General features: G+C 39.8%; 1 protein-coding gene across 1 annotated transcript in view; it reads right to left on the bottom strand.

The window, feature by feature from the left end:
- Positions 1–352: 352 nt before the first annotated feature.
- LOC145772413 (uncharacterized) overlaps positions 353–15,777 on the bottom strand; it is a 35,821-nt gene continuing 20,396 nt past the window's right edge. Inside the window, exon 2 of the mRNA XM_082584291.1 lies at positions 353–540. Within this exon, the coding sequence (XP_082440417.1) occupies positions 353–540 (188 nt within the window). The remainder of the gene's footprint in view (positions 541–15,777) is intronic.

Below are 15,777 nucleotides of genomic sequence, written 5' to 3'. Positions count from 1 at the left end.
CGGGGCCCCTTCAAACGCAGAAACTGGAATGTGGTATTTATTTTACACAACATACAGGGTTCATATTAAAACAATAGGGTTCATATATACAGGGTTCATATTATGTATAGGCTACACAGTAGAGGGCACAGTTCCGCTAACCGCTAATTAGTGATGCTAACGCTTTGGTTAGCGGATTAGCATTTTCGCTAATATTTAGAAATTTTAGCGGCTCGTTAGCGAAAGTAAATTTATTGGAAATCAGCTGATTTCTTTGTTGAAAGCTAACTTTTACATTAGCTGCGCCCACCACTGTGTAGGCCAATACAATATACATAGGTCTACAGTGACAGTGTGGACATATATTCCATAATTACGCAAAGCGTTTCTTTCGAGCCTTGTTCTGCGCAAATTGTAATGGGTCATAGTCCAGGGATTTAGCAATCTTGGTTTCGATGGTAATTGCAAGAGCAGAAAGCCTGTCATCTGCCACGGTTAAGCGCAGGATATTCTTGATCAGTTTCATTCTGCTGATGGTCCTTTCAGCACTCGCGACAGTAACTGCGGGTGTGGTCGGTCACAAGAATTCTGGTGCAAATGCAAAGATTCAGATATATCTCCTGAAGGCTGTTCTTGTACCGGTACGTTAAAAAAATGCTTGCCGTGACAAGTCCTCTCTATTTCTCGATGACATAAATAAAACGATTCAATTTCATTATTAGTTCGTTGGCATCAATGTCTCCTATTTTTCTTTTAATTTTTTGCAGTGATTGTCGAGTTCCACTGTCCGCTACATTAGGCTCAGTGGTTACGTGCCCGCTCAAGACCACGTGTTTTTTTAAAACACCTGCTCAATACCAATAAGCTCTGCTATTTCGCTGCGTTTGTGACTACGTGGTAAGCATAATCCTGTATTTCGATAGTCTTCCAAAAACTTCGGTGGAGGGGCCCTCATTCCTTGCGGGCCCCCTCCGATTGGAGGGCGGTTGCTACGCCTCTGGGTCTGCTACTATTCGGCGAGAGCCTTTTTCGGCGAGTTCCCTATTCGGCGATTTTTTTTGAAAATCCAACGACGCCTTCTGCAAATCCAACGATTGAATATTATTCAATATTCAGACATTGAATCAATGTAAATACGAACTGTTAGGCTAATTGGGTTCTTTGAATCCCACGTCACCGTCTGTATGCAAACTTACAATATATTAGTTATTTTTGTCATCAAATTACCTAGCCTAACTATATTTTTAGAAGTAGTGCTGCCAGACCTTTTTATTTTTTGTACTAAAATTCGTATCATCAAAACTACTTTAATTGATTGAACAAAGTTTATTTGAACAGAAGTAGTATGTCTGTGTTTTATTACATTTAATTATAATTTCTCTATTGTTATGTACTTTTTTTTCTGAATCCGCAGGGTCAGTGGTCACTCTGAGCCGGTTTCCTGCAATGTTTATTTTTCTGAGTCTTTTATGACATCACAGCTGAATATTTAAGTGGGGTTGTTTTTTATTTGTGGTGTGTAAAACAATATTAAATTTGTTACTCCTACCTACCATGCCAAAGTGCAGAACATCGAGCAATGCACAAGCAAGGTATCTTCAAAGATGAAATCAGTTGTTCTATCTTGATTACTTTGGTAAAAAATTCTAGCTAGCTGGTAATCAGTGGCGTAGTCAAGGTTGGGGGTTGCAACTCCCCCTTGGCACGCGTGTGACGTCACGATATTGAGGATGACGCTTTTAGTCTATGCCTCTAAAACAAAGTTTGCCTAATTTTAAATGAAACATGCAAAGAGCGAGTTTTACCATTACCAAACATTCAAATATCTCAGCCAGGAATTAGCAACAAGAAAACATAGAGACTTGTAGGCTACAGCTTTATTTCCGAAAAATGCCGAAGAAAATATGATCTTATCCTTTTGCTATGATACCGGACAGCATCATATTACAGGAATATTCATACCCACATTTTTGTTGAATATACTCTCAGAATGCGCCAAATTCAAAGTAATTTTTCAATTTTTTCTGGGGGAGCCCCCCAGCCGCTGGGTGTCGCCATAAGCAAAACACGCCGTTAAACCCCCCCCCCCCCTTTCAAAATTCCTGGCTACTCCACTGCTGCTGATCTTGTTATGTTAGTTTTTCACTGTTATCATGCACCGCATACATTATATTTGGGCAATTTCTATAAAAGCGTGCACATTTGGGCAAATTTACGTTCGGCCCCCCCCCCCCCCCAAAAATGGTTTGGTCTCGTACGGCTATGACTATAAGTCTATAAACTAACAAGTATCAATATGCCTACCTTAAATTTATGCATTTATACTGAGCAAAATCAAGAGACTTGTGACTTTATTTTCCGATCTGTTCCATTCAGCTTTGCGTGCCTACCAAAGGGCTGGTTGAGCAGTCTTTGTGTAAAATATGGACTTCGTCATGGCGCGTTGCTGTTACTTGTTAATATAATTGGGATGGAGGTAAATCGCATTTGGGGTTTTAAATGTAAGATTATTTCGATTACAATCACAAAAAAAATTCATCATTCTAAGTCTTGTGACTTGTATTTAAAAAAGTACCGTACCGGTACCGCGGTACATTTAAATTGTACCGTGCCCATCTCTGGGTGTCATTGAGACGTGGTGTGAACAATGGTCAAGCAGCAGATCTCCACTTCATCAAGTATTCGGATCTCCATCTTCAAACCAGTTGGGTCATGGCCTACTGGGCCTTGGCTAGATAATCTAGACTTGCCTCGTCAAGGCGTAACCGTTTACTCACTGGTGTTGGACGCTATGGCGCAGATACGTTGCGTTGGGCTTGGCAGAATGCGACATGTGAGTGTGGTGAAATGCAGACGGCAGCCCATATAATCTAGAATTGCCGCTGTACAAACCCTCATGGCAGTGGCGTATTCTCCATGCATGCAAGGCATGCACTGCATGCCTTACAATTCTGATGAAATCAGAAATCTTTCAGAAGCAACGAATTTATGCGTAGAAATTGAAAATGTTAATAGCAGAACCACCTCGCTCTCTTAATTTCAATATTCGAAACAACTGTTCGTTTCAAAATTTGGAAACTTTGCGACCCTGGCAACTCTGCATGCTGAGACGAGCTCAGCATGCGTTGATAATACAAATTGCCTATTCGCCGCTCTTTTACAACAGCGTGGCGCAAATGGAACCAAGGCATGAAGATTTGAAATTGCATGCAAAACAAAAAATCACGATCTCGAGACAGGGTTGCCAGATTGGTCTTTTAAGGCCAAATTTCAGAAATTCGGGGTTTTTAAAAAGTGTTTGGCCGAACTATTTTTGTTTGGACGCTTGGTCTTTTTTAGTTTTCCGATTGGCATTTGTTTGGCCTTTTTTCTTTTGGTTCTCATAGTTTAAGTCCTTGCGGTTTTCTACTGCAGATAGTATGATATACTTGAGACCTAAGCACAGTAGTTTAAAAGATCATCAAGAAAACGGGTCGGGTGTATGCTGAAGGCCATACACCGCTGCTTAGCGCTTCACGTCCGCTTTCCTGCGATGCAGGATAAAGATATAAAATTAAGACATTGGATTCATGGTGCGTTCCAAACCTCATTTTTTGCAAAACAGCTCAAACAATTATCAGCTAAGTAAGGGTCAGATTGCAAGAAAAGCTATAAAACCTAAGGCAAATTTGCAAATTTTTTCTGGGGGGGGCATGCCCCCAGACCCCCTACACTGGCTATGACCCTCCTTCTATTGCATGCCTACCAAAATAAACCAAGATACGCCACTGCCTCATGGTATGGAGGGTCTAGTCTCCATTGACGATGACACCGGTCAGTGGCTAACCGATGAGCGGGAAGCAGCTGACTCGATGACTACTTATAGTCTTTCGCTGCTTCCTGTCTTTTGTGGAATTTAGATTGTTATGGTGCTATTTTGTTCGTATTGTTTATAATTGTACCATATTATAGCCTACTATTCTCTCAACAGAGGAAATAAAAGTTTTCTCTCTCTCTCTCTCTGATAGATGGCGACAACACGAGAGCAGAATGAAAACGGGTTCATTTCCAACACTGCAGGCCAACATGGCTGTTGTAGCCTACTCCCTAACTACTGTAAGGCTTGATACATCTACTATAAAGAAGATTAATATTTAGCAAAGACTGCAATGAATTAATCTCCCAGAAATTAGCCTGACAAAACTGCTACTTAGTTACTTAAAACTTTGAGCTTGAAACTCCCTAGCATGCAGTGTTACTTTCTGAAGTAATTGTACCAAGCTGGAGACTCAAAATAGCTAAAACAACAGCATTTTCGTGACCGTATACGTGTCATTACCGAGACAACAAAATCCGTCATTTCACATTGATTCAACGTCTGCAGACGTTGTAAAATGTAAAACGAATGATTTTTGCTGTCTGGGTAGCAACAGGAAATTAACACAAAGCTTATTTAAGTTTGGCTAAGCTCATCACATCAATGAAACCACAAAGTCTCGTGTCTAGGATGACTACAGACTGAGTACCAGATAGTCGAAGCGACCGTCTAGGACTTTAGGGACTGAGGTAACATGGAAACTCTGTAAGTCTGCAAGCATTTCTACGCACAAAAAGTGAACGCAACTTTGGTAGAAGTCGGCGTGACAGGACTTGTAACAAACAATACACACATGCTCCTTTGAAAAAGTGTCAGGCCTGTTGTTTTCACCGCAGACAAAACAAATAAATGTTTTCTCTTTTAGGTTTCACCTTAACCACTTGGTAAGCTGCGTTTGACTCTTTTTTAGGCTTCACCTTAATCGCTTGGTAAGCTGCGTTTGACATCATTACGATGCCAGACGCTGATCGACCATTCACATTGTCTTTTTTCCTCAAACAACACAATGCTGACATGATAGAAAGGCGAGAAGAACCACTTCAAACCACGCTAACGACAAAATAGAATCAATCCCATTGTTTTATAAAAGTATTCACCGGATTTATATAAATTCATATTTTGTAGTTGCCCAAATCAAGATGATGCATTTATGGATATTATGAAAAAAATTAAAGACTGTAAATTTTGATGCCGAGGCAACTGCATCATGCCAATTTGGGCAGTTTTATAAATCGACTATGATCAGATAATTTCATATATTTTTGTTGCTCAAATCTAAACGATACAGTTATGTAAATGGGAAAAATTAATGAATTTGTTCATTTTGGGGAAACTGCCTCACGCTAATTTGGGCAGTATGAACAGACTAATCAGTTTCATCAGATAGCCTAATTTCATGTTTTCAGCTGGCGAAATCAACACAATGCATTTGTGGAAATTAATGAAATTAGCTATATAGCAAATTTTGTGCTTTGATTTGGGCAGTTTCACAAAAGTATTAAAGACATATTTTGGTGGCTGCCCAAATTGGCATGATGCAGTTGGTTAAATGCATTTCGTACTAGGCTACAGTCAGTGTTGTACGCGTCATTGAAATAATTTGACGGCGTCAGCGTCAGCGCGAATTGCCTAAAAACTTTACGGCGTAAAGGACTGCGTAAGCTCTTAAAGAAATTGACGGCGTCAGCGTCAGCGCTAATTTCTAGCGCTATTTTTTGCCAGCGTCTCATAAAACGGAAATATTTCAACCAAGTTCAGGCTAACAATAGCTATAAATAAAGAGCAGGTATTATGTTTTGAGACTGTATTGTAATTAGCTGCTCAGCCTATTAGTTATTTCCTTGCAGAAAAACAAGCATTTCAAAAGGTTTGTCTGACAATCTGCTGCGTTTGGGACGCATATTCAGGGGCGCCGGAGCGATTTTTGACTGGATAGGCAGGAGTATGAAAAAAGGGCACTTTTGTTTCTGAAAGGCCAATTTTTTTTGTAAGTTTTAAGATAAGATATAGCGCTAATGCTCATCTATCAGCTCATTATCGAGTAATGATACAAATGTCCGCTATACAAAGAACAATGGCACGGAAGGGCATCATGCTATTTTCGTCGTCGTCGTCGTCAGCGTATGCTCAAATTCTATGAATGGAGACAAAGGACCAGATGAACTTCAATTCGCTGTTAATTCCAATTCATACACAGCATGAATTTGTTGTATATCCGGATTTCGAGCATTTAGCTCTCTTCAGTACAACTTTTGAATTGCGAATGAACAACACTACAAATGAACTGGTATTTATAGCGAAAAAGGTTCCACGTTGACGGCGATGGCATTGCAAAACAACGTCAATCACTGCCAACGTGGAGCAAACAATTTGGACAGTGGCGAAACGGTTGAACGAACAATGGATAAAGGCCTACGAATAAAATTAACACGTGGAGAAACTTGCGTTAACAATATCGACGTGGAACTTCATTGCGCTAGTTTAACGTCTTTGCGGACCAGTATAAACTGTAATTTAATGCATATAGCAAACCTCGACCCTTCTATTTTATAATGATGTAATATAACTTACTGTGATGGAGAATTTTGTGTCGTGAATATTATTTTGAGGCAAAAATAGAACATTATAATTAGGCTAAAAGCGAATAGCAAAAATTGTTATATTGCAAAGTGTGCAGTAGCTTACATGACCTTAAAAGGGCACCATTGCCCCCTCTTCCTCCCCATCAATAAAAAATTGAGGGCAGGGGGGCATCCGCTCCCCCAGCTTCCGGCGCTCCAGCGCATATTGTCCTTTTCAAGTGAAAACATGCGTTCCACAGCAGCGCTGGTTGGTATTGGTGTGTGGTATTTCAAAAACAAGTTGAAAACGTTTAGTCGGAAAGGTATCACTGTTCCAAGCGTGCTGTGATAGTTTAGCATGTATAAATCTTTTAACGAGGTCCACTACACCAACATCGCTCTTTTCAGGGGTCATAGAGCTCTTGAAATAAAGTATATTCAACGTCCGCGATGCCATTCATGGATTTTTCGCTTTCTGTCTCTGATCTCTCGTTCTCAATACATGGGTGATCCCAATTTGGCGAACTTCTTCCGCATGTATTCCAGGGAGCCATTCCAACCAACGCAAAAGCCGGTAATTCGGATGAGTCGCGCTGGCCAGAATACATTGTGAAACTCTTATTGTGAAACGAGATTTTCCATGAAAACAAAAAATGACGCTAAGCGCTTGACGCTTAAAATCGGCAAAATAGTTGACGGCGCTATCACTTCCGTCAACTGAAAAATAAATTGACGGCGCTAGCCTCAGCGTCAACAAAAAGTTGACGCCGTCAAATGACGCCGTCAAATTGACGGCGTCAACGTACAACACTGGCTACAGTTTGATCACCATGCAATAAATCAATACGGGTGTGCCAAATAAAAATTTTGCGGCACATTTCTTGTGCAAATAAGAGGCTGTACCGTACTTAGTTTGATAGGTAAAAAATACTAATTTGTAGTTTTTCTTAATTCATGCAATTTTGTAGCTTTTCATATAGGAATTTTTGCCCTAATAATTGCAAGATTTTGCCCGAATTCGCGACGTTTTGAAACAACAGGGGGGCAGCTGCCCCCCTGCTCGTACGGCTATGTTCCAAGTTATGGCTTGCCACTTGCTTAAATGTTGCTAGCTAGCTCAATTGTCACTTGCTCAATCAATTCACAACTGCTGACTTGTAGAAGACTCGTATGACTTGTTTCAGATATCTTGTGTTCAACGTTTGGCTTTTTGGTTTCTATGACACTTTTTTTAAACATATTTTATTACTAAATTACTTGACTACATACTTTATGTTGCTAAGTTAACCAACTGGCAATTGAATTCGAGAGTGTATGCTAGCAAAAATAAGCAAAATTCAACGCAAATCTGTGTGGCCACAAATCGTAAAAAGACATTGCTACTCCATAATAGTTACCTATTCACCTGCACTTTGATGATGTGCGACTTATATTTAGGGCTGTGCTGGGGCTATTAGGCCTAAGGCTACAATGCATTTATGTAAAACGTAGATGTATTTAGGATTTTAATACCTAAAAATCGCAAGTTGAAGGTTGTATATAGCTCGAAACTGCAGATTTTCGTCTGACTCTCTTCAGGAGCTTAGTCAGACGAAAACCTGCAGCTTGCTATGTGCATTGGGCAACATTCTATTCACAATTTTCAAGTTTTGTACCACCAATTAACTCCTCATGTTAATACCTATGGATTTTTGCACCAGATAATCCGACATGTTCTCGGGCTGCAAAAAGTTGCCCGCCAGTATTTTGTCTCATCATCCAAGACACTATGATCCTCTCCATCTGCTCTTTTAAGTAAGCGAAGAATGATGACGCAAAGTTGCACATCATCGATTAGAGCAGGAGCGTGCAACTGTTTATCTCAATGGGCCACAACGTACAATTATAATGAAGCTGAGGGCCAGTCTATCGAATAACACATGAATTTATATGAAAAATTTATTTAATGGAAAAGTACACACAATCGTTACACATTGAGTGAGTGATTAATGAGATGTCTGATATCTTCTCTGTCCAGAGATCTTGCCAATGTCAGCTTTGACGGAGGAAGTGGCAACTCGAAGTTGACTTGACAAGTGCTCATCTGAAAGCTGATTCCTGCATTTTGTCTTGAACATCTTCATTTTTGAAAAGAACTGCTCTCATAATGCAATGCTATCATGCTATAATAATTAGCAGAGTGTTTTGCACAGTAGTGTCGCTTGATATTGTACTCTTTCATTAGGCTACTGCTATAGTGTTTTGACAAATCAGGCAAACAACATCTAGATTGTGTTGAACAACGAAGTAATTTATACAGCACTCATTGTTGAACTTCCGCCTTTCATAATCAACCTTCCTTTTCTTACTTGTAGACATTTTTACTGTGCTAAGCTTATTGTAGAATAAATATTAATATATTCACCACACTGCACCCATAAAGTAAGATTTATGTTAGGGAACGTTCAAATATTACGTAACGCTTTTTTTTCCGAATTTTTGACCCCCCTCCCCCATGTAACGCCAACGTAACGCTTTTTTCAATCCCCCCCTCCCCCATGTAACGCTTTTTCACTACGAATTCAGCACAAAAAACTTCCATTCTGTACTCGAAAGCGTTACGTAACGTTTTGCTTGAACCCCCTTCCCCCCGATGTGACGCTAACGTAACGCTTTGCATAAACCCCCCCTCCCCCTCGAAGGCGTTACGTAATATTTGAACGTTCCCTTACTGAATCATTGCCAGAAGAACAAGGCGGTTTTCTACAACGCTTACTAATGACGCAACAATAATGCTAATGATGTAATAATGCTAAAAGTCAATAACGCTAATGATGATGTTACAAATAACAACATCTTCCGATCTAACAGTGAAAAGTATTTAAAAATAATGGGCTACTTGGTGAAGAATGTGCGGGCCACGTAAATGGGTACCGCGGGCCGTGCTCTGGCCCGCGGGCCGTATGTTGCACACCTCTGGATTAGAGTAAGCTTAAATCAGGTATTTTGGCTGTTTTTTTTTTTTGTCAGAAGACAAGCTGCTGCTGTTTCCATGATTGGCTAATTCTTTTTATTGAACATTACGAAAGGGACCGTTCAAATATTACGTAACGCTATCGAGGGGGAGGGGAGGTTTATGAAAAGCGTTACGTTAGCGTCACATCGGGGGGGAGGGAGTTCAAGCAAAACGACACGTAACGCTTACACATACGGTACGGTAATTTATTTGTGCTGGCTGGTATCGTCGTTTGGATACTAAATTGAACTGAAATCATATCCAACAGCACCTATTCAGCACCAACAAAATCTCTATCAAGTATCAACTACGATACTGTAATTCCCGTAATTCCATACAGGTTCTAAGTCAGGGACTGTCAACATACGGCCCACGGGCCGGATCCGGCCCGCGACGGGATTTTAAGCGGCCCGCAGACAGTTTCCGGTCTTTACATAAATGTGGCCCGTGGCCACACTCTGCCGCAATCCACCACTACTTGCTTACTACGTCAAATAATAGTGATTGTTGGTTATTTTTTAATTCTTTGATTATTTGTTTTCGGTTTTTAGTCAAGTGACAAACATGTTATGTTCTGTCATAAACGGGCCTTCCATTCTTTTTCTTTGTCTCTTGTAAGAATCTGCTTCAGTCTCAAGCCGGAAAAATAGATCAAAGTGAAATTTGGCTGATTAGTGTAATAATTAAACCGGGAACGCATACAAATAATAGTGATTGTTGGTTAAACTTTAGTTCTTTGTGTTTTTAGTTTATCTGTTTTCAGTTAGAATTAGATTTTGAATTTACACTAAATATTTTCCTATGGATTTTGTCAAGAAACATAAATTTGAAAAGGAGTGTCGCCAATTTAACAAATATGCTCAAGCGCTTTTTCACACAAGTCGGCAAGAAAGCAGGAGGCTACCGTATGTTTGCTTTGCAATGAAAGTGACAACTTTGATCGACCAAAAATGTCTCATTGACTTCAGCAGCTATTGAAGTACATTACGTTAATTGTAATTGTTAATAATTTCATTAAAGACTGTTTTTGGTCTTTATGCTTTAAACTTAAAGGTGCTCTGCAACGAAAATACATGGCTTTTGTACTTGTAGATCTTTCTGAAATAAAACGGTTTTCAACAATTTTTTTTATTTTTTGTGTTACCGTTAATTAAAAAACCTTTTTTGATTTGAATGATTCTGATTGGTCAAAATTTTTGATGACGTCATTGGCTGGCAACGCCGCATCCAAGGTCTACTGTTTTGCGTGCAAACACAAGGAACAAATCGCGTAGGCTACCGAAACAGCGAACAATTTTATGCTAAGGGAGTTTTTACGCCCTTAAGATGGTGGCTTCTTGTATGGCTCCCGGTTGTATTAACCGGGGAATCGTCAAAGGGGTATCCTTTCATCGTTTACCTCTGAATAATGACGACAAGCTGAAGAAATGGATCTCGGCGATGAAACTCAAAGACCCACCTGTAAACAAGCACTGCCGTGTGTGCAGCAATCATTTTCTGGTCAGCGATTACTAACGTGATCTACAGGCAGAGCTACAAGGCACCAAGTCCAGACACTTGCTCATCCCTGAAGCTGTTCCTTCTGTCTTTAATTTTTCAAGATATGTGAAAGCCACTGTCAATGCAGTAGCCCACCCACAAAACTCGATCGACCTAGGTACAGGTCTGTGAGTACGATCGGGCGTTTGGATCGAATAGCAAAGCGAGAAAACAACAAGACTTTGAAACAGTTTTGGTTTTGGCTAACACAGAGTCATTCTCCTGGCAACATTCGCTTTCGATTATTGTCCGCATGATGGCACAATTACCACACATAGGCCTACACCAATGCAAACTTTCCATCCGCTTGCTGTAGGCTACTAAACGTTTTCAGTAGGTAGCCTACATAACGTTTTAATTCCAAAAAAGAATATAGCTAAAATGTCATGTCTCAAACGTAAGCTTTAGGTGCACACAAACCAAGATGTTTTATCAGCACGTGTTTTCACGTCATAATTTTGATATAAACTGGCAAAACGGGATTTGTAATGGAAAAGCGTCACGTGGGGAAGAGGGTTGACAAAAACGTTACGTTGGCGTCACATGGGGGAGGGGGGGGTCAAAAATTCAGAAAAACAGCGTTACGTAATATTTGAACACTCCCAAACCAGATTGTGTGGTGACCAGAACGCTGTGAATGCGGTCTTTATTGTTGTAGCAATTGAATTGAATTCAGTATCATGCCAAACACGTTTTCCTTCCTAACAAGTGAACCATTTTAACCCATAGGCTACGTCATTTTCTAAAGATTTTGCATTTTTCCATCTAAGCTGCTTTAAATAGAAAAAAAGGGAACAGAAAATAAAACTGTTTACATTCGTCCATTGACGGAAAGAGACGAACAGACACGAGAAAGAATAAAAATTAGAACCTGTAGGCCTACAGTTTGGAGGACTGCTAAAATGTGATAATTCGTAAACTCATATTGTTTCGTTATTCTGTAACGTTTAATTTTATTTTTGTTATAGGCCTACAATACTATGCGAACACCTTCTGATAACTAAAATTCTAATTTGAGTGATAATTGTGTGGAAATAGTTTAACAGAGTTGGATAGTCAAATCCGCACGTTCGCCCCGATAGCTCAGTTGGTTAGGGCGTGACTTTGTGACAATTATTTAAGGGAGTAAGTCCCCAGATTCCCTACCAGTTTGGTTGCTACAGCCAAGTCCTATGATAAGGGGATACGGCGTACCCTTGAGGGCCCAGGCCTGTGTTTGTTGGGGGGCCCGAAACTTTGGTTTTATAGTTTACGCGCAAAAATGTTTGGTTAAAACCATCCTAAACAGCTGATTTCAAGCATAAAAGTTGTTATTCTTTAGTCCTGGGGACCCGTAATTTAGCAAAAGGGTCCAGAAAGATAATCGAGTGTTTTGCGAGCAACTTAGGGGCCCAAAATGGTAATTTAATGCTTTACGTGCAAAAATGTTCCGTTAAAAGCACCCTAAATTAAATCATAAAAGTTAATTATTCCTGTCCGGGAGGGGGAGGGGCATAATGTAGCAAATGCAGGTTTGAGAAAAACCCGGGCAAAAAGCCCGGGTGTTGACAAAGGTAGTTTCACGTTTCAATTGACAAAGGTAGTTTCACGCTTATTTCACTTCAAAATGAATTTCGGAGTTAGAGCAGGAGCCGTAGAATACTTTCGGGGCAGGACCGGAGCCGGAGTCAAAAAAGTGACTTCTCTCGTTTACCTCTGCTAGTGCTGGGCATGTGGCGAATGCAAAAGTTAGTGAAGAAACATTAGGATTGGTCAGATGATTAACTTGATTATGTTTTAACAAAACGTTACGTTTGAGCCTTGATAGAGAGCTTGGCTTGTACCAGATACATATAACACTTAGTAACGATAACTGATTTAACATTAAACACACAAAAAAGCATGAAAAAACTACTAAATCCAACGTTTTCGACAAGACATACCGGTAGTGTCCTCTTCAGAAATAATTATAAACTACATCTAAGAGAAATAAAGAAATGAATTTAAAAATTTTACATTAAAGATGAACAAGCGATACCTCTCAACAGCACCATCAACAACTGACACACGAATTCAATGCAGGATACACAAATTGACAAGGGACAGATCACATGATATGGACAATAGAAAATAATAGTTTTATTGCAGCCTGATACCATTGTTGCGCACAGATGCCCAATTCTGCAGTAAAATGTTGTGTGGTGTGCAATACGCCTAAGCAAACATCACACTTTTTGCCCAAGACAAAGGGGACCCGAAGCGAGAGGGGGACTCAAAATGACTCTTCGTACCCCTAGTGAAAATTTCTCTCAGATGCCTTGGCTACAGCACATTGAAACACAACTTTTTCATTGCCAATTTTTTGCTTCTTTGATGCGCTGCCGCATAAGTTTTCTTTTTAAGTCTACCACTGCACGAACCACCTAATAATACCGCCACCGAGCATGTGCTTCAGGCAACATGGCAATTTGTGGAGTTGCAAGCTAAATTACAGATGGCCGAGCCATATTTCTATACACACTCTTTTTTATTTGCTAATTTAGTTACAGCAACTGTAATTTCATTGCACTTGGTTCAAAATAGCTAGACCATAAAACTACGGTAGGTTAGAAACATCTAAATATTTTTCAGCCACATTTGCCGAAGTGCTTTTACTATAGGCTACTTCATCTGACAAGAACTCTAGAAACTCTGAAATTACAGCTTTTACATTAAAAATGGTCACAACATGATTTGGTTAACGCACTTGACCAGGTAGCGTGTACGGCGCTATTCTGAAAGAGACAAAGCTTCTTGTCAACAACTGAATTCGTTGGCTGCAATAAAAAACAACGTAGGCTATCAAATATTAATTTGGTCCAAATCGATAAATGAATCACGTGTTTCCTCTGTGGTTCTTTGAGTGTTATCATTGTTAAAACTTGAAAGGTGGATGAACTGGTGAGTAGTGGCGTATCCTACGCAGGGTTTTGTCAAAGGAGGGAGGGGGGCATTTCGAATTAAACTAAAATGAATTGAAAAAACGCCTATTTGCTGATAACAACCAGGAAGTCATATTGTGTAAAATTAACCTTTCATACTCAGCTTGCATTGACGATGATTTTTTAGTTTGCAGCAACTAGTATAGCCTATACTCAGTGATGGGCATTATCGGCAATAATTTATCGGCGATAATTATCGGCGATAAATTTGTATCGCTTATCGTTATCGCTTAATTATTTTTTCAGTTATTGTTTATCGTTATCGCCAAAGGCAATATTTGATTATCGCCGATAATTAATCGCCGATAAATTTGATTTCGGATCAACACACAAGTGGAAAGAACATGAAAAGTAATATTTTTACTAGCCACCTAGTTCATGAAACTAAAATTAAAACCAGTTCTTCTTCAGTGCCTGAAGTGTGTGTGCCCAGATCGTTGTCATGGGAGGGGCACGCCCCCTGCAGCGACGGCCCTGACAACACAATAATTTTTAGAGTTGCAAATTGCAATGCAATGAAATGCATGCAACAAGTCTCTTGTTGTTTTGCTGCAATGGGCAATCGCAAGTGAATTTTACAATTAAAATGTAAGCGCACAGGCGGTACAGATTCCTTTGAAACGAAGCGACAGAAATGGGCAAGTGGTTTATGAAAGTGTCGCAATACGAGGTCGCTTTTACATCGGAAACATGGTCTTTCGCGCCACCATCACTGAAACAAGTCATTGCAGAATATGATATTGCTTGAAGCATTTGACATGCAGACCGACATCACACTTTTTGCATGTTGTAGTAGTTTTTACATGACAATAGGCGCATCGAGTTGCGTGGTAAAATTATGCTAAACACAGTATAACCTTTCTCATTTACCTATGCTGTGCATAGCCGAGTGGTGAGAGCGCTGGAACGGCAATCGAAAGGGCAAGACACTGTCTTTCGCAGGACACTTAAAGGCATGCCTGAAGTAGCCTGAAGGTGCACATGAAGATTGGCTTCCTTGCCTTTCCGTCCACTTAATCTAAATCTTCAACCACCGGGCGTAAGCCTGGATACGACGACGATTTACCTATGCGACATAGCCAACGCTCAATCAAATATTTTTATTCCCACTAATAATACAGTGCCTATATTGTAATTCTTATCTCAACAACTCAGCGTTCTGCCATTGCTTTAATGATGGTGTTCACAAAGAAAACAGAAAAATTTATCTGAAATTATCAGTAAATTACAATAATTATGTTATTGTTCTTGAACAAACACGACTAATTTGACAAGCTTGATGGATTTCACAGTATGCACATTTTTACTACCAATAACGCTTAACCGTATCTGTCACTGCTTCCTTTTGGAGGCAAGAGTTACTGGCCGAGACCATCAGGTCTACGTCTCTCTTATTGCTAATTACTCCGTCGGCTTATATCAAATAACAACGGGAAAAAGTATGCCTTTGGTCAAAAGCCTTATCTATCACTTCAATCAATTTATTTCGCAAAATATATTCGTGATTGTGTATTTTAGGTAGAAAAGGTGATAAAGACTTGGTTTTTGACCTATTTACGCCATTTCTTGGTCAAATTTCTCAGTTCACATTTTATTTAGAAAGTCCTCTTGCATAGAACACAGAATTTCATCAATTTTGTTTTTCCGTTTCTGTACAAACAGTATTCCATGCACTTTTTGCACTACAAAGCAATTTGCGCAAATAATAAATTACCTTCCTAATTGATGTCCGCCAGCAAAGAATGACTCATATCGCGTCAAAGACCAACTCCCTACCCAGACAGCAAAATCGACATTGAATCAATGTAAAAATGACGGATTTTGCTGCCTGGGTGGAGAATGGAATTTTAGCGCTGTCGCGTAATGAATAACAAACACAAAATGAAA

This window comes from Aplidium turbinatum, chromosome 6 (genome assembly GCF_918807975.1).
Source record: "Aplidium turbinatum chromosome 6, kaAplTurb1.1, whole genome shotgun sequence".
NCBI lineage: Eukaryota > Metazoa > Chordata > Ascidiacea > Aplousobranchia > Polyclinidae > Aplidium > Aplidium turbinatum.
The sequence above is the reverse complement of the archived record's forward strand: the minus strand, read 5'-3'. Positions and strand labels throughout refer to the sequence as shown.